Below are 24,990 nucleotides of genomic sequence, written 5' to 3' on the forward strand. Positions count from 1 at the left end.
ACTTTAATATTTTGAAATAATTCCACTTCCTCTGCAGATTGTCTTCTTTAATAAAAAAAAAAAAAAAAAAAAAAAAAACACTTTTGTCCAACATTAGGGTCTAAATTCTAAAGCATTCATGAATTATAACCATTTAAGTTTGGATATTGCACTTCAATGTCTATGTTCAAAAATGGGGGTGGCACTTAAGGGGCTAAAAGGCTTAGGATCACTAAGTATTCTTGGTTACACTTTAGTTAATCTAAAGTTTAAAACTGATTAAACTGTAAAATCTTTTAAGTAAATGATCTTACTTCACTGGAGCATTTCACCAAAACAAAAAAAAATTAAAGAACATGCAAAATAAATAAATAAAAATTATGCTTAGAAACAGTGGGAACTGCTCAATCTATATTGACCAGCGCACAGCGGTATGAAACCCAGTTCAAAGTAGCTCAGTCTTCCTTTCTCAGATACCCAAATAAGAAAATGTGGCCCCACCAAAGATTCCTCCTCAGGCCTGTATTATGATATAGAGCTAAAGATTTAGTCTCAAACTGAGCTCTGCACGTCTGGCCGAGGGGGTTTTGTTTTTTTTAAAGGATGTCGGGGATAAACACTAAATTAATCATGTTTTGGCTGAACTTGCCGGGGACTGAAATTTGCTTATAGAGGCCCGTGATCGCATAAAATATTAAAGACTTTCTCAGCACTACCAGGAGGCTAGGAGAAATGCTGGGCCACCGTCACCCATCGCAGACGAGCATTTGGAGATGATTTTAATAAAAAAACAAAAAAGATGATTTGATTTGATCAGACAATAAAATGTCTGCTAACTTCACACCTTGTTTTCGATTCTAGGTTTCAGAGTCAAACATCATTCACTTCATCATTAAGAAATCAACCCATTTGTCTTACTGACACAAATTACACATTAAAGAGTCTTTACAAACGACTGGGCCAATGTAAACGCGTTAGCCGACACGCTCTAAACTAGTTATCCCACGTTTTCGGTGGTAAATGCATTAGGTGGTTTACTCCGCCGGAAATGCTTCGCCTCATGGACTCGCAGCTCACGATGAGTCTGAGTTTAACAAATACATCACTTCATTACAGAGTAGTCAGACTGTGGGGGTCCCTCAGATTAAATAGGCCTATTTAAAAACTGCGATTTACATCCCTCACAAACCGCGACAATCTCCATAGTAACGACACACTAACTGACCCAAGAAAGCTTATTAAAATGTTATATTACACTGGGAGGGAGGTCAAAGGTCAATTTTTAACTAGGGGAGGAATAGGACACACACACACACTTACACTCACTTTAGGCCTGTATGATGGTGAGAGATCAGGTCCCAGCGACCGACGGAGGGGGTATTGGGAGAGGAGTGCAGCATGAGGCCGTGTAGGAGGGGGTGAGCGTCCACTTAAGGGCCCCCTTGCTGGGCCGGGCGAGGTTTAGTTGGTGGGGGTAAAGCCGAGCTTCATGGCACACTCCAAGAGCAAATCGAATTCTTCACAATTAGCTGAGCTTCCATGACAGGCACCAAGGTGGGAGAGCCACATCACCGACTGCTACAGCTCTGATTGGGCAATTCGTTCTCCACTATGCAAATGTGATGCTCCGAGGTTGTAAGGGAGGGCGGATGCGAGTCTCCAGGATGGTGCGATGGCGTCAAGGGTCAACAAATATTGTAAAAACAGGTTTTAGTGTCCTGTGGGAACAGAGGTGGGGAGTTTCATCATAAGTTGACATTAAAATGTCCAAACAACTAGGAAAGGGCATTAAGAATGTGAATGTGAAAGACCATACCGATTTGTAACGGGACGTCATTTTTTTGCAACTGCATCCCCACACATATCCTAATGGACAAAATTTGAGTTAGCCACTTGAAAAAATAAATAAATAAAAGGTGGAAAGTAATATTTAAAACACTTTGCTTACCTCATTTTATTCTGTATGTGTTCCATACTTACTTGCTGGTATTGCGGTGCATGATATGTTTAGGAAATTTGCTCTTTTTGTGAGGATTGGGGGGGTGGGGTGTTGAAATGGTCTTTATTCAGCTGTTCAGATTTTTTTTTGTTCTCAATGCTGCTTTTGCAGCAGAGCTCTCAATATTTTTTCTTTTTTTCTTTTTCTTTTTTTGCAGCTGATATTTTTTCTAGACCATTTCAATTCTTTATTTTTTTTACATTTCAAAATTAAACTCAGGAGATGAATCCAGAAGCAAAGAATTCATACAAACCATTAAAATTGTTACATAAAATATGTACACAAAAAAGCTACATCCTCATCAGGCTGATTATACACTAAGGAAAGCATACAACGTGTTTTATAACAATGTTCTACTGCTGTCTTTGAAATATGTCTCAAACTGTAACATTTTCAGAACTTTGGGTCAACACACTGACCACAAAATTAAAAAAAAAAATGCAGCCGCCAAAAGTTAGTCAATGTTTTGACACGATACAAAATAAAACTAGAATGACGGCGAGAAACTAAATCATTCGTTATCTTACATCTCAGTAATTGAAATTCACAGCCTTTTGAGTAACGTTTTCTATAGGTTTGATAAGTAAAATAAAAGAATGAAATGTAAATCAGATTTTTAAAAACAACCATTTCAAAAACACAGAACTCAAGATTCGACGCGTTCGAGTGTTGCAGTGCAGCAGGACTGGACACACGACTTCATCTTCATCTGCGCCATGAGCGCGACTCGTTATCGTCTTCCTCTTCGTCATCATCCTGCAGCAGAGAATCGTCCACGAGAGAATCCTCTGGAAACTGCAGCCAATCAGAAAACAAACACTCAGAATCAAATTAATGCATAATGATACCATGGTATAGTCACTCAGCTACATGTGAGCAGGTAATACAATGAAATATAACTACAATTTAATGCAAGACACTGCAGGTGAATAGGGTAAAAAAAAAAAAATAGTTATCACTTTACTTACACAGTTGATTGATCACTTTGATAATTGCAAACAATTTTTGTATTACACGTTTTCTAAAATGTTAGGTTTAAATTTGCAAATAAGCCATTACGTAATTAAATGTGCTAATTTGCATACATTTCTAGTACAAAAATCTAAACACTGGATGAAGTCAGTTTCAAAATTCTTGTTTAATTTTTTGACATATTAGAGTCAAAAGCTTTTACAGAGGAAATTTGGGGTCTCATTTTGTCATAATAAAAAAAGAAGAAGAACAGACAGGAAACACTTTTTTTTACCATTTTTTGAGGAATAAAATGTATAAAATCAAGCAAATTATATACAAAAAAAATCCCTCAGTAAAAGCCTTCAGGATATAGACAGGAATAAAAATGTAAAGTTTGGTGTGTGTAAGCGTAACTGAAGTGGAGATTTATGGCTCAGTGTAGGAGGAAAAAAAAAACTCATTTTGAGAAAGCAGCCTTTAAAAATATGCATTGTAATTAAAATATATTGACACAAACAGATAAAGTGCTATAAAAAAAACACTTAACAGTAGTTTTTGGATATTTTCCTTCCACTAGTAAAAAAAAAAAAAAAAAAACACAACACTTTATGAAAAACAAAAAAGCCCAAAATCTCCAAAAAAAGAAAAATCCAAAAAAGACTTTTCCCTGGTTTAATATATTTTAAAACGCAATTAAATTTCTGTGATGCAAAGCTGAATTTTCAGCAGTCCCAAAGCAAATATGTTGATTTGCTGCTCAAGAACAGCAAACAGAGCAAACCAAATACACTTGAAGTGAACAGTAATTCAGGGTATACCTCCTCATCCTCAGGTTCAACCTCATCCGGGTCTGTCGTGTTGAGTGAAGCTGCAGGCTTGTGCCAGGCCAAACGCAACTCCTGATTATTAAACCGAACACCGTGGATGGCCGCCTGAGAACCAGAGTTGAAGTTTAGACAAGGCAAACATTTACATGTCCACTGATGTTTATGGGAATATGTCAGTACCTGTTCTGCCTCTCCACGGGTTTTGTATTTAATGATGGCACTAAGACTGGAATCCTCCATCTGGCAATCTTCAATCTCCCCGTATTGCTGGAGGGTTAGTTGAAAAACCAGTTATGACTTGAAGACATACATGATAGCAAGGATGCAGTGTGCCCTTTAAAATTACTCACTGCGAAGTGTGGCAGCAGGTCGACTCGATCCGCCTCAGTGAAACCGCTGATCTCTAAAGCTCTGGGTCGATGATCCACCACAGCGTGAGTTGGGACTCCTCTCCCACGTCCACGAATCCCTCGGCCTCGGCTCCTCAGGGCTCCCCGACCCCTGCTGTGGGCCCCCCTCCCACGTCCTGGGGTCAGAAGCCCCCTTTTGGCAGCCTGAATGAATTGAAAAGATCTAATATAAGCACATGGAGCTTAAGTAGCACTGCAGTGCCACTCAGTGGAAGGACTGAGAATGAGTTTTGTTCATAAGCCATTCACAATTTGAATAAAATTTTAGTTTCTCATGAATTTTCAAATTTCATTGGTACAATTTCAGTAAATACACTACCAGTCAAGATTTTGTTTTTGGTTTTTAAAGAATTATTTTATGCTCACCAAGCCTGCATGTATCCAATTCAAAATACAGCAAAAGCCGTAATATTGTGAAATATTTTTACCATTTAAAATAACTGCTTTCTATTTGAATATATTTTAAAATGTAATTTATTTCTGTGATCAAAGCTACATTATTAGCATCATTACTCCAAACTTCAGTGTCACACGATCCTTCAGAAATCATCTTAACATGCTGATTTGCTGTTCAACAAACATTTTTTATTATTATCATCATCATCAATATTTAAAACAGTTAAACAGTACATTTTCAGGATTCTTTGATGAATAGACAGATCCAAAGATCAGCATTCATCTAAAATAACAATAACATTATACCATTCAAACACTTGAATTAATACTTTTGTTTAGCAAGGATGCTTTAAATTGATCAAAAGTGATAAAGACATTTATAATGTCTATTCATTATAATGTCTATAAAAGATTTTTAATCATCTAAAAAAAAAATAATAATAATAATAATAATAATAATAATCTACTCAATACAATAAATAATAAATGTTGCAGCAAATCAGAATATTAGAATGGTTTCTAAAGGATCATGTGGCTGGATTAATGATGCTAACAATTTAGCTTTAAAATCACATTTTAAAACATTCAAATAGAAAAACAGTTATTTTAAATAGTAAAAACATTTCAAAATGTTACTGTTTTTGCTGTACTTTGGATCAAATGAATGCAGGCTTGGTGAGAAGAGACATCTTTAAAAATCTTACTGTTCAAAAACTTTTGACTAGTAGTGTATGATTTTAAATGTTCCTTATGGTACTTGCTTAAAAAAAAAAGTGATCACTATGTCTAGTTTATTATTTTTTAACTGCTGGTTTTTATTTAAGTATCATTTCTAAACTATTACAGTTATGAACATTTTATTTTCAGTTTTTATTTTTTTATTTTCCAGTGTCATTTAGACTTACGTCTAAATTTGGCCTTAACTATTATGTACTTACATCAAAAAATAAGTACAATGTACTTAATATTGCATTAACATTGCAATGCAAAACACTTTTGCTTCTATTAGATTGGGATATGGGTAAGGTTAGGGACAGGATTGGTGGTTTGGGTAGGTATAAGGGTGGGTTAGGGTGTAAGGCATGGGCCAACAGTAGTAATTACAGAAATTAATTACAAATGTAATTACATACAGTTTAAAAAAAAGATAAGTACAATGTAAATACTTGTATGTACACAATAAGTACATTGTACCAAATGATTAATTTAAATGTAAGTACACAGTAGTGTAACCTAGGCCACCTAATGTAAAGTGGGACCGAAATAAACAAACAAAAATGAGCTCAAAACCAGAGCTTATTGTATCTTTGTGAAATACCTCTAACTGCAGCTGAGTGTATTTGATCTTGAGCTCAGCAGTGTCCTCTCCTGCCTGCATTTTCTTATAAAGGTCTAACTCTGTGTCCAGGAGCTCCTTTTGAGCCTGAAAACGAAGATGCATCAGAATATACATACGTAGAAAAATTGTACATGTGTTATACATTTGCAGAAATGTTTTGTGCTATAAAACTGAGCGTGTACCTGAGCTTTGCTCTTGACTGTTGTTCTGAGGGCATTAGGACTGGACAGTCCTTTCATCTCCTCCTGTAGTTTGGTGATGCTGTTGGTGAGGGCGGTGAGGGTCTGCATGATCTGAGCTTTATCCTCCGCCTTCATGGTCTTGTTCTTCTCCAGCTTAGATATCAGAAGCTGAAGACACACAGGTTTTCAAATCTTATAATGCAGTTTATGTACAAAGTTAAAAAAGCAAAACCCCAGTGTCGTCACTAAATCAAGGTCTTACAGAAGCCTGCTGATATCAGAAGTAAAGTGAAACTTTGATTCATGAGCTTGTCAAATATCACAGACTACCTAACATCAAGACTGACTTCGAAATACTTGTTTCTATCACTAGTCTGCAAGCTGTGTTTTTGAGACTTTTTGTAGCAAGTTCATTTTATTGCACTTTTGAGGTAATGAAGTCGGTACTATGTTTCAGGTTTCTATAAAATAAACTTACAAAAAAAAAAAAAAAATTAGTTAAGATAAATAAAATATTATTTTTTATAAAATATATAGAAAAAATGTTTTCTAGTCGAATAAAGCTGAAGTGTCACAATCATTTTAATATGCTGGTATGGTGCTTAAACTGTTTTTTAATATCAAAGTTGAAAACAGTTGTGCCGTTTTATATTTTTGTGGAAACAGTGATACATTTTTTTCAGGATTCTTTGATGAATAGGAAGACATTATATATGCCTTTAATGAGTAAAAGTATTGTTTTAAAAAAATCCCAAATTTTTAAATGGTAGTGTACTTTAACTTATTTAAATAAAGCTGTTCAACTGATAGTGACACCTAGCAAACAACTGAGCATTTTTCTAATAAAATTAACATATGAACAAGACAACAACAATTAATTTCACACCTTCTGAGTCTGAATGTGCTTCTCCAAAATCTCCTGTTTCTTCTTCCGAACATCCTGCTGAAGTTTCAGCGCCTCCTGTTGGAGAACGACAGGAGCACATTTACAGTAGTTCAACACTGCTAACACAAACATAAAATTTGCTACTTGCAGATTGTTTATTCCAGCACAATAATACAAACCCGTTTTCTTTTCAGGGCATCTTCTGCACTCACAGTCGTCCCAAACGGCACTCCCTTCTGGCCAGCCTTCAGTGCAGCTGGGTTATAAACAGTCTTAGTCAAGCCAGTAGACGTGGAAAAGACCTGTGCAGAAATTAAAGACTTTACCAAGAGATTTTACATCATGTATAAATATAGAAGGGTCTCAAAAAAAGCCAGTGGGCCACAACAAGATGGCATATTTTACACAAATGCAAACAGAACCTAAAAGTGCAAGTGGGAGGTTTATAGACTGCAACATGGAGTAGGCTTTCTGATAACAGTACAAAGCCTGGCTATGCAAACTATGAAAACAAACCTTTCCTCCAAGGCCAGCTGGTTTAGAGAGGCCCAGACGATCCTTGACTGAACCCTTGTTTGTGTTCTGTAGAGAACAGAAACAGAGATATGCTAAGATCTGAGATGACAAAGACAAAGCACACATGCAAGTACAGACGTTCAGCAACAATTAGAGACATACTGACCTGTAGAGGGCCGCCGGGGTTGTGTGAGGGTTCAGGGTGGGCTGTGGGCAGGGGTCCGAGCCGGTCTTTCACTGACTGTTTCAGTGTGGTCACCGCAGGCTCCTGGGCAGTCTGCATGCTCTACAAAAAACAAAAATTACACAATCAGATTTTACAGGTGGAAAATTTCCAATATGTAAAAGTGCATATGCATTGATCATCATGTGTGCCTAACAAACTCAACATTCAGAGCATGCACAATAAAAGGACTCATTATTGTAAGAAATTGCCATAAAGGGATTTGTACTGTAAACTATGTAGGAATTTTTTTTGTGTTGTGAAGAAAAGTATTACGGGTAGTAATTAGCAGTGTTGGGCAAAGTTACTTTTAAAAGTAATGCATTATTATATTAAGTTACTCCCTAAAAAAGTAACTAATTCCGGTACTTAGTTACTTTTTATGGAAAGTAATGCTTTACATTACTTTTGCATTACTTTTTAAATCTGGGCAGGGCTTGCTTGTTTGTTTTTAATATAAAAAGTTATATTTTTGGCAAATGTAAAAGCTTTTTCACACCAAAAGCCTCGGGCTTAGAGAAAAGTAAGTTCATGCCTGAACAGTAGACCGCAGAAGAAAAATAACTCTTTATCAATAAAAATAAATAAATAAAAATGAGAACAAAATGTTTGTTTATCTTGAGAAATTTTTGCTTTTTAGTATATTAGTTTGCTTATTAATAAAATGTGATTAAATAATACAAAGGATATTTGTGTTATTTAACATATTTAATTATTGCAGGTTTGCACTGAATTTAACTGTTTATATTTATTTTGAGGAATACTATATCTGATTTTTAGTGAGTGAGAGAATTTTTTGGCATGTTTACATTTATTCTAGATAACATCTTAAATCACAATTTCTCTCGAAATGAGGACAGGAGAGCTTTAAATCAATAAATGGGGGGCGGGGGGGTAACTGGCGTTACTTATTTGAAAAAGTATAATTTTCTTGACAATTAAAAAGTATTTTCTCAATATTTTTATTTTTTTTTGCACCCTCAGATTCCAGATTTTTAAATAGTTGTATCTCAGCCAAATATTGTCCTATCCTAACAAATAATTCATCAATGGAAAACTTATTTATTCAGCTTATTTCAGCTTTCAGTCTTATGACTGGTTCAGGGTCATATATAAAATATATATATGAATTGTATTGCTGACTGCATTGTGCATGTAAAATATAAAATTATAAATGTCTTAGTTACTATATACAAAAAAATTGTGATCATTTTATTTAAAATGTGTGCGTCTCATTTACCAATGTTTAAGTCACTACCTTTAATAAAATCCTCTCCCTAATAAATACAGTAAAATATATATTTAAATCACAATTAAATTTAAATGTATATTTTAGTGGCATTGGTCACTCATAAAATATTGGTCAACTGCTAATAATTCTAATGGTTCAATTCTGCCCATTTGTCCTAAGTCAGGAGGATTTCATACCGGATGTGGCGTAGGGTGTACGTGCTCCACTCCGTCCTCTCTGTGCCAGTGTACTCTGATGAAGCGGTTGTTGAGTACTGCCTCTGTGCTCTGCATGGCCCGTCTGGCTTCATCAGGAGAGGCAAACTGGATCAGCGCCCCTTCTGGGTCATTATTATATGCCACCTGAAACATAATGTCAACATTAACCTGAATCTTTAACATCATGAATGCCATATGAGATATCACAAGTGTTGACTTTTAACCATCACAGGCTTATTTGAGTAATAATACCTGGAGGTTAACAATGGTGCCAAACTTGCTGAAGTGCTCATTTAGTTTGCTGATGTTGTTGAGTTCAGGAGGAATCTGACGGATGGCCAGTTTGGTGTTTGCTGAAGAGTAGGGCATTTTCCTTTGAAAGCCATGGTGGTTGGGTTTGTTGAAGTTTGGTCTGTAGAGCAAAAGAAACACATGCACATTGAGTTCAAATAATAGTAATGAAATAGACTTGTAATTTTAAAAAATTCACAGCACCAAAAAAAATGGATACTTTATGTGTGCGCAATCAAGTATTTGATTGGAGAAATTGATTAAACGTCTTGATAAAGACTGCATTCATATTCAAATACATGCACCCTTTTATGCATCTATTTTACCTTAGAAAATAATTTTAACTTGACCCATTTCATACTTCATGGTTTAAAATCAGAGATCATTTTTACTCTTTTAAAAAAATATTTGTAAAGTTTTTAACAAAATATTTGAATGACTATCTTACTTGTCAAACCAGGGTTTCTTTGCAGGAATTGCTCCATCATGCATTCCTACTCCTCTCTTCCTGGAGTCTGATTCTAAAACTATCCGCGCGCTGTTGCTGTTTGACATTTTCTCTGAAAGAATTACACAAACAAAAAGACTGAAGTAAAGAATGAGAAAATCTGTTAAGCTGCATTTAAATTCTTTAGGACGAAAAATAAATAAAAGAGCTGGTTTAGCAGGGAGGCCAGAGCTCACAGTTACCTCTAGGAGGCAGATCCACTTCTCCCATGGTCAGACCAATCAGATTGGGCCGCTGAGCATTGACTCTGTGTCTGTACATGGGCCGTGAGGTCATGCTGGGGGCTTCAGGATTATACACCTCTGGCTCAAACGAATCTATATATTATAAAAAAATCAGCATATTAGAATGATTTCTGAAGGATCATGTGACACTGAAGATTCTGAAAATTCTGCTTTGTCATCACAGGAATAAATTACAATTTAAAATATATTCAAATAGAAAACAGTTAATTTTAAATTGTAATCATATTATTGTTCTACTGTACTTTTGATCAAATAAAAGCAGCCTTGGTAAGCATAAGAAACTTCAAAATCTTTTTAAAACATGTTACTGATCCCAAACCTTTGAACACTAGGGTTAGGGATAGGGTGCAGCTGTGTAATAAGTGAGATAACGTAGTCATCCGATAATTAATGCAAAATAAACCTCTTAACCTGATGAGTCCTAATCACCAGAATGCATTTCACGATTATTGCTGGCTGATTGTACATTGATCCCTGACATATTCCACACTTTTGTTTTCCCCCCATTCATTTGATTAGTTTTGGTGCAAGATTTTTTTTAACACTTGTCATAATTTACATAAATCCTCCTATGATTCAGTATATGTCCAGGTTCAGGATATGACTGTCCAGTTGAGTCATCATTGTATTACTGTATTAGACATATTGCATTCATAACCACATACCTGAAGTAAAAAGGGGTGGTGGAGGCTGGGTTATCGGAGGCCGGACACCTGATGTGACTATAGTGGGCACAGAGCTGGTGATGGAGTTTGGTGGACCATCCATACCAGAGGGCTGCAAAGCAGGAAGAGGAGGAGGAGGACCTGAAAAAGAAAGGAACAGAAGATTTAATATATATATATATAAAAAACACACTCATTATACATTAAAGGTTTACTCCACGTCATCCAAGATATTCATGTCTTTCTTTTTTTAGTCGTAAAAACATGATTTTTCTCCATATAGTGGAATTCTATGGTGCTCAACAGACTGAAGGTTAAAAATGCAGCTTCAAAGCGCTCTAAATTATCCCAGTTGAGGATAAAGTTCATATTTATACACTTTTTTTTAACCACAAATGCTCGTCTTGTCTAACTCTGCAATGCACATGGGGTACTCTGTGCACTCCTGTTCAATAGAGTTAGGCTATGTCAAAAAACTCCCAACTCATTTTCTCCTCCAACTTCAAAACTTTCCTATATTGCCATTTTAACTTTTTTTGTAAACGGTGTTTGACTCTTCTTGCACATTCACTTTGTAAACACTAGGTTGGAACTTCTGCAGCGATGAAGGAAGATTTTGAAGTTGGAGGAGAAAATGAGACGGGAATTTTTCAGTTTGCACTAACTGTCTTGAACCGGAGTGCACAGAGTAAGCATGCACTTCACAGAGCTAGACAAGATGAGCATTTGAGGTTAAAAAGTTTTTTTTTTTTTTTTTTTAAAGTATAACTTAAAAAAAAACAGATCAGTTGGCTAGATAAAACCCTCAATCCTCGGCTGGGATCGTATAGAGCTCTTTGAAGCTGCACTGAAACTCCATTTTAAATCTTTATTCCGTTGAGCACCATTAAAGTCCACCATTTGGAGGAAAATCCTTTAACGTATTCCTCAAAAAACTTACACTTCTTTGCAACTGAAGAAACATGAACATCTTGGATGACATGTGGGTGAGTAAATTATCAGGTAATTTTTATTTTGGAAGTGGACTAATCCTTTAAAATAAGAAGTTTTTAAAAAATACCTGCTACAGGGGGTAGGCTGGGTGGCATGGTGCCCGGTGGGGGCACAGGAGGTCTGAGGTTCACCGGTGGAGTCAGGAGTGAGTGAGGGGGTGGCAGACCTGGAGGAGGTGGGCCGTCCACTCCAGGAAGAGGTGGCGGCGGCTGGAAAGGAAGTATGCTGGGAAGATTAACGTCCTCCACCACCACCGGATCACTTCCGTGATCGAAAGGGCACATGTCTCCCCGCATACAGAAGCCTTTCTCTGTAGAGACAACCAAATCAGGATGTTACTGACATAAAGATGGTTTAGTCTGTAATGAATGCGGTTCACCGATTAGAGAGTTTAAAATTCTGTACCATCATAGTCACGACAACGTTTTCTTGGTGGGCCGCCTCTGCCGAAGGGTGTGTGGTCCTGTGGGAATTCTGACCAGCTCTCTGTGGTGTTGTTTCCATGGTGGGTGGGGGCGATGACAGTGATGGTGCTACTGAGGGTGGGTACAGGGAAATGAGCAGAGGAGTTCCCAGGTGTGAGAGGCGTAGCGGTGTAGCCATCGCCGGCCGCAGCACCCTCCTGACGTTCTGGGCGACTGTGCTCATATTTTGGCTTTCCAGAATCTCGCTCTAGTAAGGCAAGAAAAGTATTTAACAGGAGAATGCAAGTAATGCAAGTAAGATTCTAAATATACTACAGTTAAAATATTTTTGGAAAATTAATACTTTTATTCAGAAAAAGTGACAAAATGTATAATTTTACAAAAGATTTCCATTGCCAAATAAATGCAGTTAATTTTAAATTTCTATTCATCAAAGAATACTGGAAGTATCACAGTTTCCACAAAAGTATAAGGTAAGAAATTTTTAAAAATCATAAATAAGAAATCAGCATATTAGAATGATTTCAGAAGCATCATGCTACAGTGAAGATGTTGAGAATTTTGCTTCGTCATCAAAGGAATAAATTACATTTAAAATTTCTAAAATAAAATGAATGAAAGAACATTTACACAATATTTAACGTTATTACTGTTTTAATGTATTTTTTTTTTATCAAATAAATGTAGCCTTGGTGAACATGAGAAACATTTTTAAAAAACCTCACCAACTTCAAACTTTTTTTTTTTTTTTACTTAATTATAGGGATGCACCAAAATGAAAATTCTTGGCCAAAGGCCGATAACCAAATAAGGTTTTTCATATTTTTTCCCTCATGTAATTTTTTTTTTCTCACCATTGCATACATTAAAACCACTACAAAACAATTTAAAAATATTTACTTAACACTGAATATTTTTAACATTCTAGTGGACATTATAGCCTACCAACAAAGCACAATTTAACTTAAAATTAATAAGTTAGTAAAATAATATTCTATGGCAATTTTTAAGACCATTCTTGAATCAGGCATGCATTTTTAATATACAAATAAATGCAGCCTTGCTGAGCAAAGAAGAATGTTATAATAAATGTATTAATAGAGCTGTTGTAATGGTTATTATCATAATTTTTGTCTTAGTTTATTTTATTTTTTCACTTATCCTCTTGCCGAACATTTGGTGCATCCCTACTTAATTATACGAATTTGCATTTTTTTCGGTAAAAGATATTCCATGCAGTATATATTAATATGAGTTATAAAATATAAGCACATATACAAATTCAAATATAAAAAATATACCACATCATTAAAGTAAAGTGACACCTCACCTCTGCTTCTGCTTCTAGATCGAGTCCGTGTGCGAGATCGTGATCGGCTGCGGTCCCGGTCTCTGTCCCGATCTCGCTCTCTGTCCCGGTCACGATTGCGGTCTTTACTCCAGCTGCGACTACGACTGCGACTGTAACTGCGGCTGCGTTCTCTCCTGCGGTTATACCGTTCTCTGTATGAGTCTCTTCTGGGTGGGTTACGGTCATACTCTCGCTTCCTGGAGCGGTCATCTTTCTTGCGGTCGTCTACTCTCCTGTAATTCAATTTAAATAGAAGAGAAAATATGAGGATAGTTGGTGGCTTAAGAAATATGTATGTATATACATTACAAGTCAAGTTTTTTAATGTTTCTTAAAGAAGTCTCTTCTGCTCACCAGGCCTGCATTTATTTGATCCGAAGTACAGCAAAAACAGAATTTTTTAAAAATATTTTTACCACTTAAAATAACTACTTCTACTTAAATACATTTTAAAATGTAATTTATTATTTATTTTTAGCATCAATACTTCCAGTCACATGATCCTTTAGAAATCATTCTAATATTCTGATTTGCTGCTCCAAAAAAATATTAAGTTAAAAACAGTTGAGCAGAATATTTTCAGTTTTTTTTTGATGAATAGACGGTTCAGAAAAACAGCTTTTTTTCTGAAATAGAAGTCTGTAGTAATACTATATACACGTCTTTATCACCACTTTTGATCAATTTAAAGCATCCTTGCAAAATAAAAATTGTACTGACTCCAAGCTTTTGAATGGTATAATGTTACAAAAGCTTTTTATTTCAGATAAATGCTGATCTTTCTATTCATCAAAGAATCCTGGAAAAATGTAAAAATACAAACTGTTTTTGTATTGATAATATTGATAATAATAATGTATCTTGAATAGCAAATCAGCATATTAGAATGCAACTAGGCAAATTAGGCTTTAATCACAGAAATAAATTACATTTTAAAATATATTTAAATAGAAAACAGGTATTTTTAATAGTAAAATATTGCACTTTATTTTACTGTTTTTGCTGTACTTTGGACAAAATAAATGCAGGCTTGGTAAAAAGAAGAGACTTCTTTAAAAAAAAAACATTAAAAAACATTTGACTGGAAGTGTTTGTATGTATGTGTGTGCCATTTTGGGAAAGCTAAAATTAAAATTAAAATCGTATATTTAATGTTAATCTCACCTGCTGTCTCGGCTGTATCTGGAGCTAGATGGAGGACTGTGGTTTATTCTCCTCGAGAATTTCTTGTCTCTGTCCTCCTCTCGGCTGGGCTGCTCAAGCAAAAAAAAAACAGAAATCAATACCATCAAACAAAATAGAAAACTGACATTTCAGACAAAATTTACAAAACGTAGACTACAGTTTAAAACTTTGGGGTCTGTAGGACTTTAAAAATGTTTTTTTTTTTTAAATAATAATCTTCAGTTTGCCAAGGCTGCATTTATTTGATCAAAAACAGTATAAATAATAAAATTGTTAAGTATTGTTAAAATGTAAAATATCTTTTATATTTGAATAAATTTTAAACTGTTGAATGTTCAGCATAATTACTCCAGTCTTCAGTGTCACATGATTCTTCAGAAATCACTCTAAAATGCTAATTTGCTGAAACATTTCTCACTATTTTCATGTTGTGCTGCTTAATCTTTTTCTCTGATGAACAAAGTTCAAAATAGCAGCATTTTTTTAGGAAAAAAAACCGTACTGTTTATATTTACTGTCAGTTTTGATCAATTTAACATGTGCTTGCTCAATAAGATTATTAATGTATAAATAAATAAATAAATACAGACCCCAATTTTTTGAACGGGAATGTAGTATCATTCAAAATGACTTGTGTGAACTGATTCATTTTATTTTACCTCCTCTTTCTTCGTGTCATCTTTCTCTGTGCGCTGGTGAGTTTCAGCTCTGCTTGTGGAAGTGGGCTGCTCTGGTTGAGGTAGGTAACTCTTTGCGTTCACAGCTTCAAAAAGTTTGTCCACAAATGTCTGCGTCTCTGAAAGCAGAAGCAAAAAATATGTTAACAGCCTCAGAGATTTAAATATGCTTCACATAAGCTGATATACGCTGCGGCTGACCGTAATTAAAGTGACATTGAGCTGTCAACCAAATCATACCAAAAGTGACAAAACGGCAAGCACTTGACCTGATCCTCATCCTACTAGTTAGTTCAAACATGATATAGTTGAATTATACCTTTCTGAAGGAATACATCCAACTGGTCAATGCATAGTGCTTTCAACTCCTTCTCCGATTTATCTTTCTTTACCAAGGCAACCACATATTTCGCAAGAGCAGAAGGGTCAGCATCACATCTGTTGGACAGACACATAAAGAGTCATTGACACTCATAAGACAACTTACAACATCTTTACAGTTTGTAGAAAAGACACAACTTACAATTGCTGATAATTCGGGATTACTAGGATAACTATGTGCAAGCATTATAAGTAATACAATTTATGGACGATATACAAAAATGAACCAATGCATTTGTCAAAAATAACTAAAGTCACTGACATTCAGAAAAATCTGAATCATGCTGCTAGCATCATTTACACGCACAGTGCAGCAGCATCATCACTTACATTGGTTCAAGAGTCTTCGAGAGCCATGTCTTCAAGGCATCGAGGTTTTCAATGATCATCTTTCAGAGGAGGGCTGTTTATTCTGCAGTTGTGCCCCTGTGAGAGTAACCAACAATAGTGAGTTTATAGTCCGGTCGGGATGTAACGTTAAGTTAGTGTGTTTGTACTGTCAGGCCTCAATTACTCACTCACTCAGCGCCCTCATTAACTCCGACTGGAAAACCACATGTAACTGTACACCAGCCAGGGAAGACAGCCGGTAACGGGAAGCTTAGATGCGGTCTTTAAATGAGAAGTTATCAGGGTTGGTTTCTGTGTGAATGTGAACGAACTGTCCGCCACACTTTCAGCTCTTTCTTACTTTCGAGAAATGGCGACTGTTTACTCTCGCGGGCAAATCTCGCGAGAACGCTGCCCACCGCTGCACACAGTCACTTGCAGAGAGTTTCTTAAAGGGGCCACTGCGGTGTGAAGGCAGAATCATCTAAATTTACCAAACAGGTTTTTAAATAATTTCACTTTATTGTTATTTGAACATATTTCAATATTACATTGGTTCGTTATGTATTGCGAGAACCCGCACTCATAAAACCGAGAAATACTAACACTCTCCTTCTCCTTATAATCTTTTTAATATAATGTAATCAGTTTTTATTTTGTGATGTGTACCCTTGTATTGTTCTAATGTTCTGTATTATTTGTACTCTTGTTTGAAATATATAACATATACATAAATAAAACGTACTGATAAAAATATATTATGTGATATTTTTTTAATTAAAATCCAATGATGCACACAGAAGCATACACTGTGTCTCCTGAATTAAACGACTCATATTAATGCTATAATGTCCCCATGAGTCCCTTGTTTGTCCTAAACAGTTAAACTGCCTGCTGTTCTTCAGAAAAATCCTTTAGATCCCACAAATTATTTGGTTTTCCAGCATTATGTATTTGAACCCTTTCCAACAATGACTGTAGGATTTTGAAATCCATCTTTTCACACTGAAGACAACTGAGGGACTCATATGCAACTATTACAGAAGGTTCAAACACTCACTGATGCTCCAGAAGGAAAAACCATGCATTAAGAGCCGGGGGTGAAAACTTATGAACAGAATGGAGATGTGTACATTTTTCTTATTTTTCATAAATATCTTTTTTTTTTTTTTTTTTTTTTTTCATTTAGTACTGCCCTTTCAGAGACTACAGAAGATACTCAAATGTTTCCCAGAAGACAAAATAAGTTAAATTGACCTCTTAATGCATGTTATTTCTCTCTGGAGCATCAGTGAGTGTTTGAACCTTCAGTAATGATTGCATATGAGTTGTCCTCAGTGTGAAAAGATGGATCTCAAAACCATACAGTCATTGTTAGAAAGTGTTCAAATACACAAAAAAGCTGGAAACCCAAAGAATTTGTGGGTCCTGGAGGATTTTTCTGAAGAACAGCAGACAGTTTAACTGTTCAGGACAAACAAGGGACTCATGAACAACTATCACTAAATAAAATTCCCCAAAAACACAGCTGTGGATCATTCAGGTAACACAGTATTAAGAATCAAGGGGGTGTAAACTTTTGAACAGGGTCATTTTTATAAATTCAACTATTATTTTCTCTTGTGGACTAAATGTAAATCTCTTTCATGTGAAATGTATGATCCCTCTTATTTTGGTAAAATAATTCAGATTCTGAAAGGGGGATGTCAACTTTTGACCTCAACTTTACAAATTATTATTCACTTAAAAAACATGTCAGAGTGACTTTTAAACAGGGCTTTAATGATAAATCTTCACGTATAACAAAGCAGTTTCTCTGTACAGATCAAGGAGACATTTAAAACAATCTCTTACAATTTGTCGTACCTGGAAAGTGCAAAAAAATACAATTCATAAACAGAAATAAAATTCATGCTGTACATTTTCATACTGGATTCATAAATAAGCACAGATTTACACACACATACATTAGTGACGGCAAAAATAAAAGCAGCTCAGTAAGTCACAGGTCTGATATGACGGAGGAGTCACTGCTGAAGTTTGTCTGGTTCCTAAAGAAACCAATGCTGTCCACAGGGGTCACAAAAGGTCATGCTGTAGAGTTCAGATCATAGAGTCTAACTTGCATGACGACAGATTAAAAAAAAGGCACTCCATTCATTTAATTAAACAAAGAAAAACAGATATACATACAGATATGTGAATAAAAACAGCCACCTCTGGAATCTCTGATTTGTAAAATAAAAAATGGCATTGAGAGTCTAAAAACATTGAAGAAATGTAAAGAAATCAAAGCTTTAAATCTCTTGGTATAACTTATTTCCAAACCACCAGCAGATGCAGGGAGCACTTTGTGACAGAAAACGAAACATAACTCGCTCCGATTCCGACTTCAAATCTAAACTTCAGCACCATCGCAAACTAAAGCACATATATGGAAGAACATACAACACACAAGACAAAATGAACATCCTGATAAAGACATCTGCATTTTGGTATTAGTATCTTCATTAACATTAACATCTTCATATTACTGACTTAGAAGTTTTAAAACAACCGTCCTTAGTAAAGGAATGAATGTCGTCACTCAGAAAGACATGTGTACGAAAATGAGAACTAAACTAACTAAACCCTGACTAAAAAACAGCATGGTAATGATAGCTTCCAGCCAAATGCCTGTTATTATCACTATGCAAAAAGCTTAATTCGTTTCATACAAACATGAATATAATAAAGGTATTTTGCCAGAAGCTATGATTACTGTGGTGCATTCTTGTAATGGAAACATGTACATCTCCAGCCTAAGATGAAGAAATAAACTGCAAATGGAGCAATAATTCAGAATTCTCTAGAAGTTTACCTGCATAGTAAACGAAGACTGCATGGCTTAGAAATATAAAAGAGGAGGGGAAACAGCATCTCACCTGACTATCAAACTATGCTGCATTGGTTCTAGCTGTCCCACGGTACGCGAGTACCTCCTCTATGTAGTGCTCAGTTTGGATTCAAGGAAGACTGCGGAGCATCGTTTAGCCAGTGGAATGCTTCAATAAGCGTTCATTGAACTGTATTGCTTACTGTCGTGTCTCACAAAGCCCTTCCAAACTTCTCCCCTTTGTATTTGTAGTGTTTTATCAAACAAAAACCTTCAGATCTGTAGAATGGCTACATCAACGACAAATTGAAATCTTGCATTCTTCATTAAAATAACTACATCACGATTCAAGTAATGAATGACAACATTCAACAATTACGCACAATAAAAATCAGCGTTTGCATCCCACACATGTCAGTTTTGCTATAAAAGGTGTTGGTCTGTTGAAACAGAATATGTTATATGTATTGTGAATTACACTGGTGTAAATTATCACCCACTTTTCGAGGTCTGTGCAAATAAATAATGCCTGTGTCCACTATGAAAGTCTGGTCAAGTATGTCAAGGCCACTAAAGAAACGAATGAATAACTGGACACCTACTGAACACATTGTGAACGTAGACATGACAAAAACAACTGATGATGAATGATAACTGTGTTAATGGTGGAAAACGACAGAGAGGGCGGGTTCAGGGAGGGTTTTCACAGAATTCACACACGCAGTTAGATGGTGCCCGCACCAGTCCAACTGCACATCTACACCAACACGAGGGAACACGCATTTGTTTGGCTCAACACACACACACACACACACAGATTTGCATACAGGTGATATTAAGTCCTTCAAATTGTTTCAGTAAGAGGAGAGAGCCATCCTACAAACTGAAACAATGGATTTGGATGATTGACAGGGCAGTGGGCCAATCAGGGGGCGGGATCAGGGCTGCTCATGGGTGTGATACTCTGTTTCTCCAGACGAGATCTGAGTGAGACGCTTACTGGAGCCCCAGAGTTTCCTCGTAATCTGGCCAGAACGCATCTGAGGAATGGAGAGGAGAGGAGAGGAGAGGAGAGGAGAGGAGAGGAGAGGAGAGGAGAGGAGAGGAGAGGGAAGTGAAGGATAAAAGTAAAGGAGGTGAACAGTGAAGGGGAAAAATAGATGATCGATGAGTGCACGTGAGATCATCTGTGCTGGATTCATTTTGAGGTTAGTGCAAAATCAAAATGTGCATTTCAAGTGAGGTAACTCAAAAAAGAAGATGAGATAAGGAAATGATAACACCGCCCTGCATCATGTTTGCTGAATGAAATACAATACTCATTTCTTACTTATTTTGGGCTGCTGATTGCAAAAAACAGTGAATTTTTTGTCTTTCTCAAAAAAATTTGCATTTTGTAGCACTTTTGCTTTTGACTTTACCATTTGCAAGGTGAAGAAGTGATGCATTGTGCCCTAAAAAATGCCACAAAGACATATTTCACATTTTCCACTCACTCGAGCCAGGTTGCAATTATTTGTTCAATTCTCAGCCAATTTTCACATTACCGAGTTTTAAGTCAGAATTGGGATACAAATCTTAATTTTTTTCGCAGTACTCACAATTGTGAGAGTTTATATCTCTCAATTCTGCCTTTTTTCTCGCAATTCCGACTTTTTTCCAGAATTGTGAGATATAAACTCGAAATTTTAAGTCATTATGTCAGAATTGCAAGATATGAAGTCACAATTGTGAGTTTATATCTTTCAATTCTGAATGTTTTTCTCACAATTCTGACTTTTTTTTAAATTGCGAGACATGAAGTTACAATTCTTAATTTTTTCTCAGAACTCACAATTGTGAGATTACATCTCTCAATTCTGAATGTTTTTCTTGCAATTCTGACTTTTTTCTCAGAATTGTGAGATATAAACTCGAAAAAGTCATAACGTCAGAATTGCAAGATATGAAGTCACAATTTGTATTTTTTTTAGGGCTGTCAAACAATTAATCACGATTAATCACGATTAATCACATCCAATAGCGACTTTATAACTCACAAGTCCGAGTTTATATCTCACAATTCTAAGAAAAAAGTCAGATTTGCAATTAGTATCATGCAATTCTGACTCTGAGAAAAAAAAGCCTGGATTGCGAGACGTAAACTCACAATTGCATGATAAAAAGTCACAATTATCTTTTCTATTTATTATTCAGTGGCGGAAACAGACTTCCATAGTTTTACTACATCCAAACAGTGACAGAAAATTACAAATTTTGTGAGCAAAGCTTATTTTGTAAAGTTCTTTAACATTAAATGGAGTATTTGAACATATTCCACTGGTTTCCAGATTGTAATTGAAATAATACATTTTGAATACTTCTTTTGTCATTTAACTCAAAGCCTTTGAGACTTAACTGGGTTAAGCATTATTTTGGTACATTAGTTAAAGGTGATAAATATATCTATATTTCAAAATATATTTGAAAAATACTTATTCTTATTTTATGAAAAAACCTTACTTAATGGAAAGTTGTTACAGCTATTTTTAAACTCAAATTACTTCTTTTTTTTTTTTTGCAAATCAGCAGAATTGTTTTTTAAGATGCAGGGCTGTGTAATTGTATGTACTGACTATGTGTGTATACAAACCCCGTAAGTCTGAACTGACACCTTAGGCCAGAAACATGCTCTACACAAGTATGCAAAACACAAATGCTTGGAAGAAAGGTGCGACAGACTGAAAGTGGCAAACCGAGTCAGTGTTTTCCACTTTTCTGAGGAAGAGACTACATTCACCTTGACTAATCTCAGAACTCAAGGGGGCGATAGGATTTATATCAAATGATGTGCAATAATTTAAGAAAATAGCTATACGATTAACTTTGATGTGCTCAGAAAGAGTAAAGAGACTGTAGAAGTAGTCAGTTCATGCTAATATCCATTAAAGCACCCCTTATGGCCATAGAAAAAGACAATAAGCATGGTATTTAAAAATTGAAATGTCAATATAAAGTTAATAGTACTAATAATAATCTGGCTTCAGTTACTTTACATTTCGGAAAAACACTAATGTGTGAAATTGAGCTTGCGTAGCTACAAGAGTGTGTACTTGTGTAGAGTATGTTTCAGGGCTGTATTTTCCATATTCATCTAATGTAGCAGCCCAAATGCTACTATTTGAGCTAGTGATATTTAGGAGAAAATCCTTGAGAACGCTTTGCATTGTTTGGAATATAAAAAAAAAATAGCTTCAGTGTTTGGCATCAATACCTGTGCATTCAGTCATAAATATTCTCTGTAGAGAAAAAAAATACATCAAAACCCTCCTCTAATGACTTCAGTTTTACAGTTATTCTAGAATGAGTGTGATGCTACGAGTTATTTATGATTACTATCGTTATTATCCTATTGTTATATCATATTATTCCTAGCAATGTTAGTAGTATCATGAGGTGGTGTTTTGGTTAGGTTACAACTCCAACTGTTAAGAGAAATATGAAACCAACAGCAAACCTATCCAAAAACATTAACTCTTCACACAATTACCACTGATTACACAACAAATGCTCAAGATAAAAATCCTTGGCAACAGTTCCAATGCATTGTTATGTTATTACGATGTATTATGTGATCAATTGATAATTTGGGGACAAGTTTGCTAAAAAGTTAGTTCAATCTGGCACTACTACTTTGGGCATGTTTTCAAAAAAAATAAATGATTAATAAGTAAATAAATAATTATTTTTTAAATCTATTCTTTTATAGGAAGAGTTATGATTTTTTTTCCGATAGCTTAGGTCAGGAGTTCTCAACTCTGGCCCTCGAGGTCCATTTTCCTGCAGAGTTTAGCTCCAACCCTAATCAAACACACCTGAACAAGCTAATCAAGCTCTTCATCATTACTAGAAAGTTACAGGCAGGTGAGTTTGACCAAGGTTGGAGATAAACTCTGCAGGAAAGTGGACCTCGAGGGCCAGAGTTGAGAACCTCTGGCTTAGGTAAACATGTACTTTATGTATCTGAACTTGACTTGAATAGTTCTCTCAGATGATGTCAGGGCTGAACGTATTCTGGTCTCTGAGATGCAGCAGGCGTGCGGGCGATCGCACACGCAGCGTGTTCATGAGAGGCGAGCCCTCCATCCTCTGGGTGATGTAGTTCCTGAAGGAGTTTTTTACCTCTGCGGGTTTCCCGACGCCCACCACGATCAGTTTGCCATCATTGAGTCCCACCAGCACATGAGATTGCTCCTTGGTCACAGACACGCACCGGATGGGCACCCGCATCGCCATCGGCGAAACGCACAAAGCCAAACTGCCACGGTAAACGGGAGAGAGGATGTGTTATGATCAAGTTCAAGAAAAAAACTATTGTACTTGCTTACAATCCAAACAGTAACAAAACAGTTTCAGGTCCCCATTTGCTTCCATTTTTTTGTTTCATTTATTAACACTCTTTAAAATATCTTCTTTTGTGTTCAGCAGATGAAAGATAGTCATATAGGTTTGATGGTGAGTCAATGATGACAGTGTCCAATTTTGGGTGAACTATACCTTTAATTGAGTGCTAAAGTCTCATTAAGTTTCCATATATGGGAACAGATTTAATGCCAACTTTAACTCTACTAAAAATCTGCATATTCAAATAATTTCTGAAGGATAATGTGAAAATGAAGACTGAAGTAATGATGCTGAAAATTCAGTTTTGATCACAGGAATAAATTACAATTTGAAAATATATTAGAATATAAAACAGTTATTTAAAATTGTAAAATTGTAAGTGATTTTACTATATTTTTGAGCACATAAATGCAGCTTTGGTGAGCATAAGAGACTATACATAACTATAGATAGACAGAACGATAGTTAGAATGAACAACTGAACGATAGAACTATAGATAAATAAAATGATAGAACGAATGCCGGAATGATAGAATGACAGATAGAACGAATGAACAATTCATAGGTAGATAAACAGATAGATAGAAACAGATAGACAGATAGCAAACGAATGAACAAATGAACTATAGAACAATAGATAGAACAACAGAACGAACAAACAATGGATAGAAGGAACAAACAATGGATAGAACGAATGAACTAATGAACGATAGAATGATAAAAAGAACGATAGAACAATAGATAGACAGAACGATAGATAGAACGATAGAACAATAGATAGAACGATAGATAGAACAATAGAACAATAGATAGAACGATAGATAGAACGATATAACGATAGATAGAACAATAGAACGATATAACGATAGATAGAACGATATAACGATAGATAGAACAATAGAACGATATAACGATAGAACGATAGAAAGATAGAACGATATAACGATAGATATAACGATAGATATAACGATAGATAGAACGATAGATAGAACGATAGACAGAAGGATAGATAGAAAGATATAACGATATAACGATAGATATAACGATAGATATAACGATAGATAGAACGATAGATAGAACGATAGACAGAAGGATAGATAGAAAGATATAACGATATAACGATAGATAGAACAATAGAACGATATAACGATAGATAGAACAATAGAACGATAGAAAGACAGAACGATATAACGATAGATATAACGATAGATAGAACGATAGATATAACGATAGACAGAAGGATAGATAGAAGGATATAACGATATAACGATAGATAGAACAATAGAACGATATAACGATAGATAGAACAATAGAACGATAGAAAGACAGAACGATATAACGATAGATATAACGATAGATAGAACGATAGATAGAACGATAGACAGAAGGATAGATAGAAAGATATAACGATAGATAGAACGATAGACAGAAGGATAGATAGAAAGATATAACGATATAACGATAGATAGAACAATAGAACGATATAACGATAGATAGAACAATAGAACGATAGAAAGACAG

At 35.5% G+C, this 24,990-nt stretch overlaps 2 protein-coding genes across 2 annotated transcripts in view; both read right to left on the reverse strand.

Annotated features, from left to right (window-relative positions):
- Positions 1–2,021: 2,021 nt before the first annotated feature.
- On the reverse strand, positions 2,022–16,555 carry LOC141346542 (RNA-binding protein 26-like). Its single transcript, XM_073851432.1, has 23 exons — positions 16,400–16,555; positions 16,212–16,307; positions 15,820–15,938; positions 15,483–15,619; positions 14,803–14,891; positions 13,618–13,871; positions 12,268–12,534; positions 11,930–12,172; positions 10,870–11,010; positions 10,142–10,276; positions 9,900–10,011; positions 9,413–9,572; positions 9,140–9,304; positions 7,655–7,774; positions 7,489–7,554; positions 7,152–7,274; positions 6,973–7,047; positions 6,087–6,254; positions 5,884–5,988; positions 4,110–4,313; positions 3,940–4,026; positions 3,751–3,864; positions 2,022–2,773 (listed from the first exon to the last, which is right to left on the reverse strand). The coding sequence occupies exons 2-23, from the start codon at positions 16,268–16,270 to the stop codon at positions 2,684–2,686; spliced, it is 3,033 nt and encodes a 1,010-aa protein (XP_073707533.1). The 5' UTR covers positions 16,271–16,307; positions 16,400–16,555; the 3' UTR covers positions 2,022–2,683.
- Positions 16,556–17,972: 1,417 nt separating this feature from the next.
- The window catches only part of LOC141346841 (neurobeachin-like protein 1), a 96,986-nt gene continuing 89,968 nt past the window's right edge, over positions 17,973–24,990 (reverse strand). The window contains exons 55-56 of the mRNA XM_073851802.1: positions 23,248–23,383; positions 17,973–20,126 (exon numbers count right to left, since the gene is read on the reverse strand). Coding sequence (XP_073707903.1) covers positions 20,025–20,126; positions 23,248–23,383 — 238 coding nt within the window. The 3' untranslated portion in view covers positions 17,973–20,024. The remainder of the gene's footprint in view (positions 20,127–23,247; positions 23,384–24,990) is intronic.

This window comes from Garra rufa, chromosome 12 (genome assembly GCF_049309525.1).
Source record: "Garra rufa chromosome 12, GarRuf1.0, whole genome shotgun sequence".
Taxonomy (NCBI): Eukaryota; Metazoa; Chordata; class Actinopteri; order Cypriniformes; family Cyprinidae; genus Garra; species Garra rufa.

Bases quoted from the DNA above. Each gene is read 5' to 3' on its own strand.
- LOC141346542 (XM_073851432.1), bottom strand. From the start codon at position 16,270: ATGATCATTGAAAACCTCGATGCCTTGAAGACATGGCTCTCGAAGACT. The intron at 14,892-15,482 runs GTAAAATAAAAT...TTGCTTGAGCAG, and splicing joins ATGACACGAAGAAAGAGGAG to CCCAGCCGAGAGGAGGACAG. The intron at 4,027-4,109 runs GTGAGTAATTTT...CTAACCCTCCAG, and splicing joins ACCTGCTGCCACACTTCGCA to CAATACGGGGAGATTGAAGA.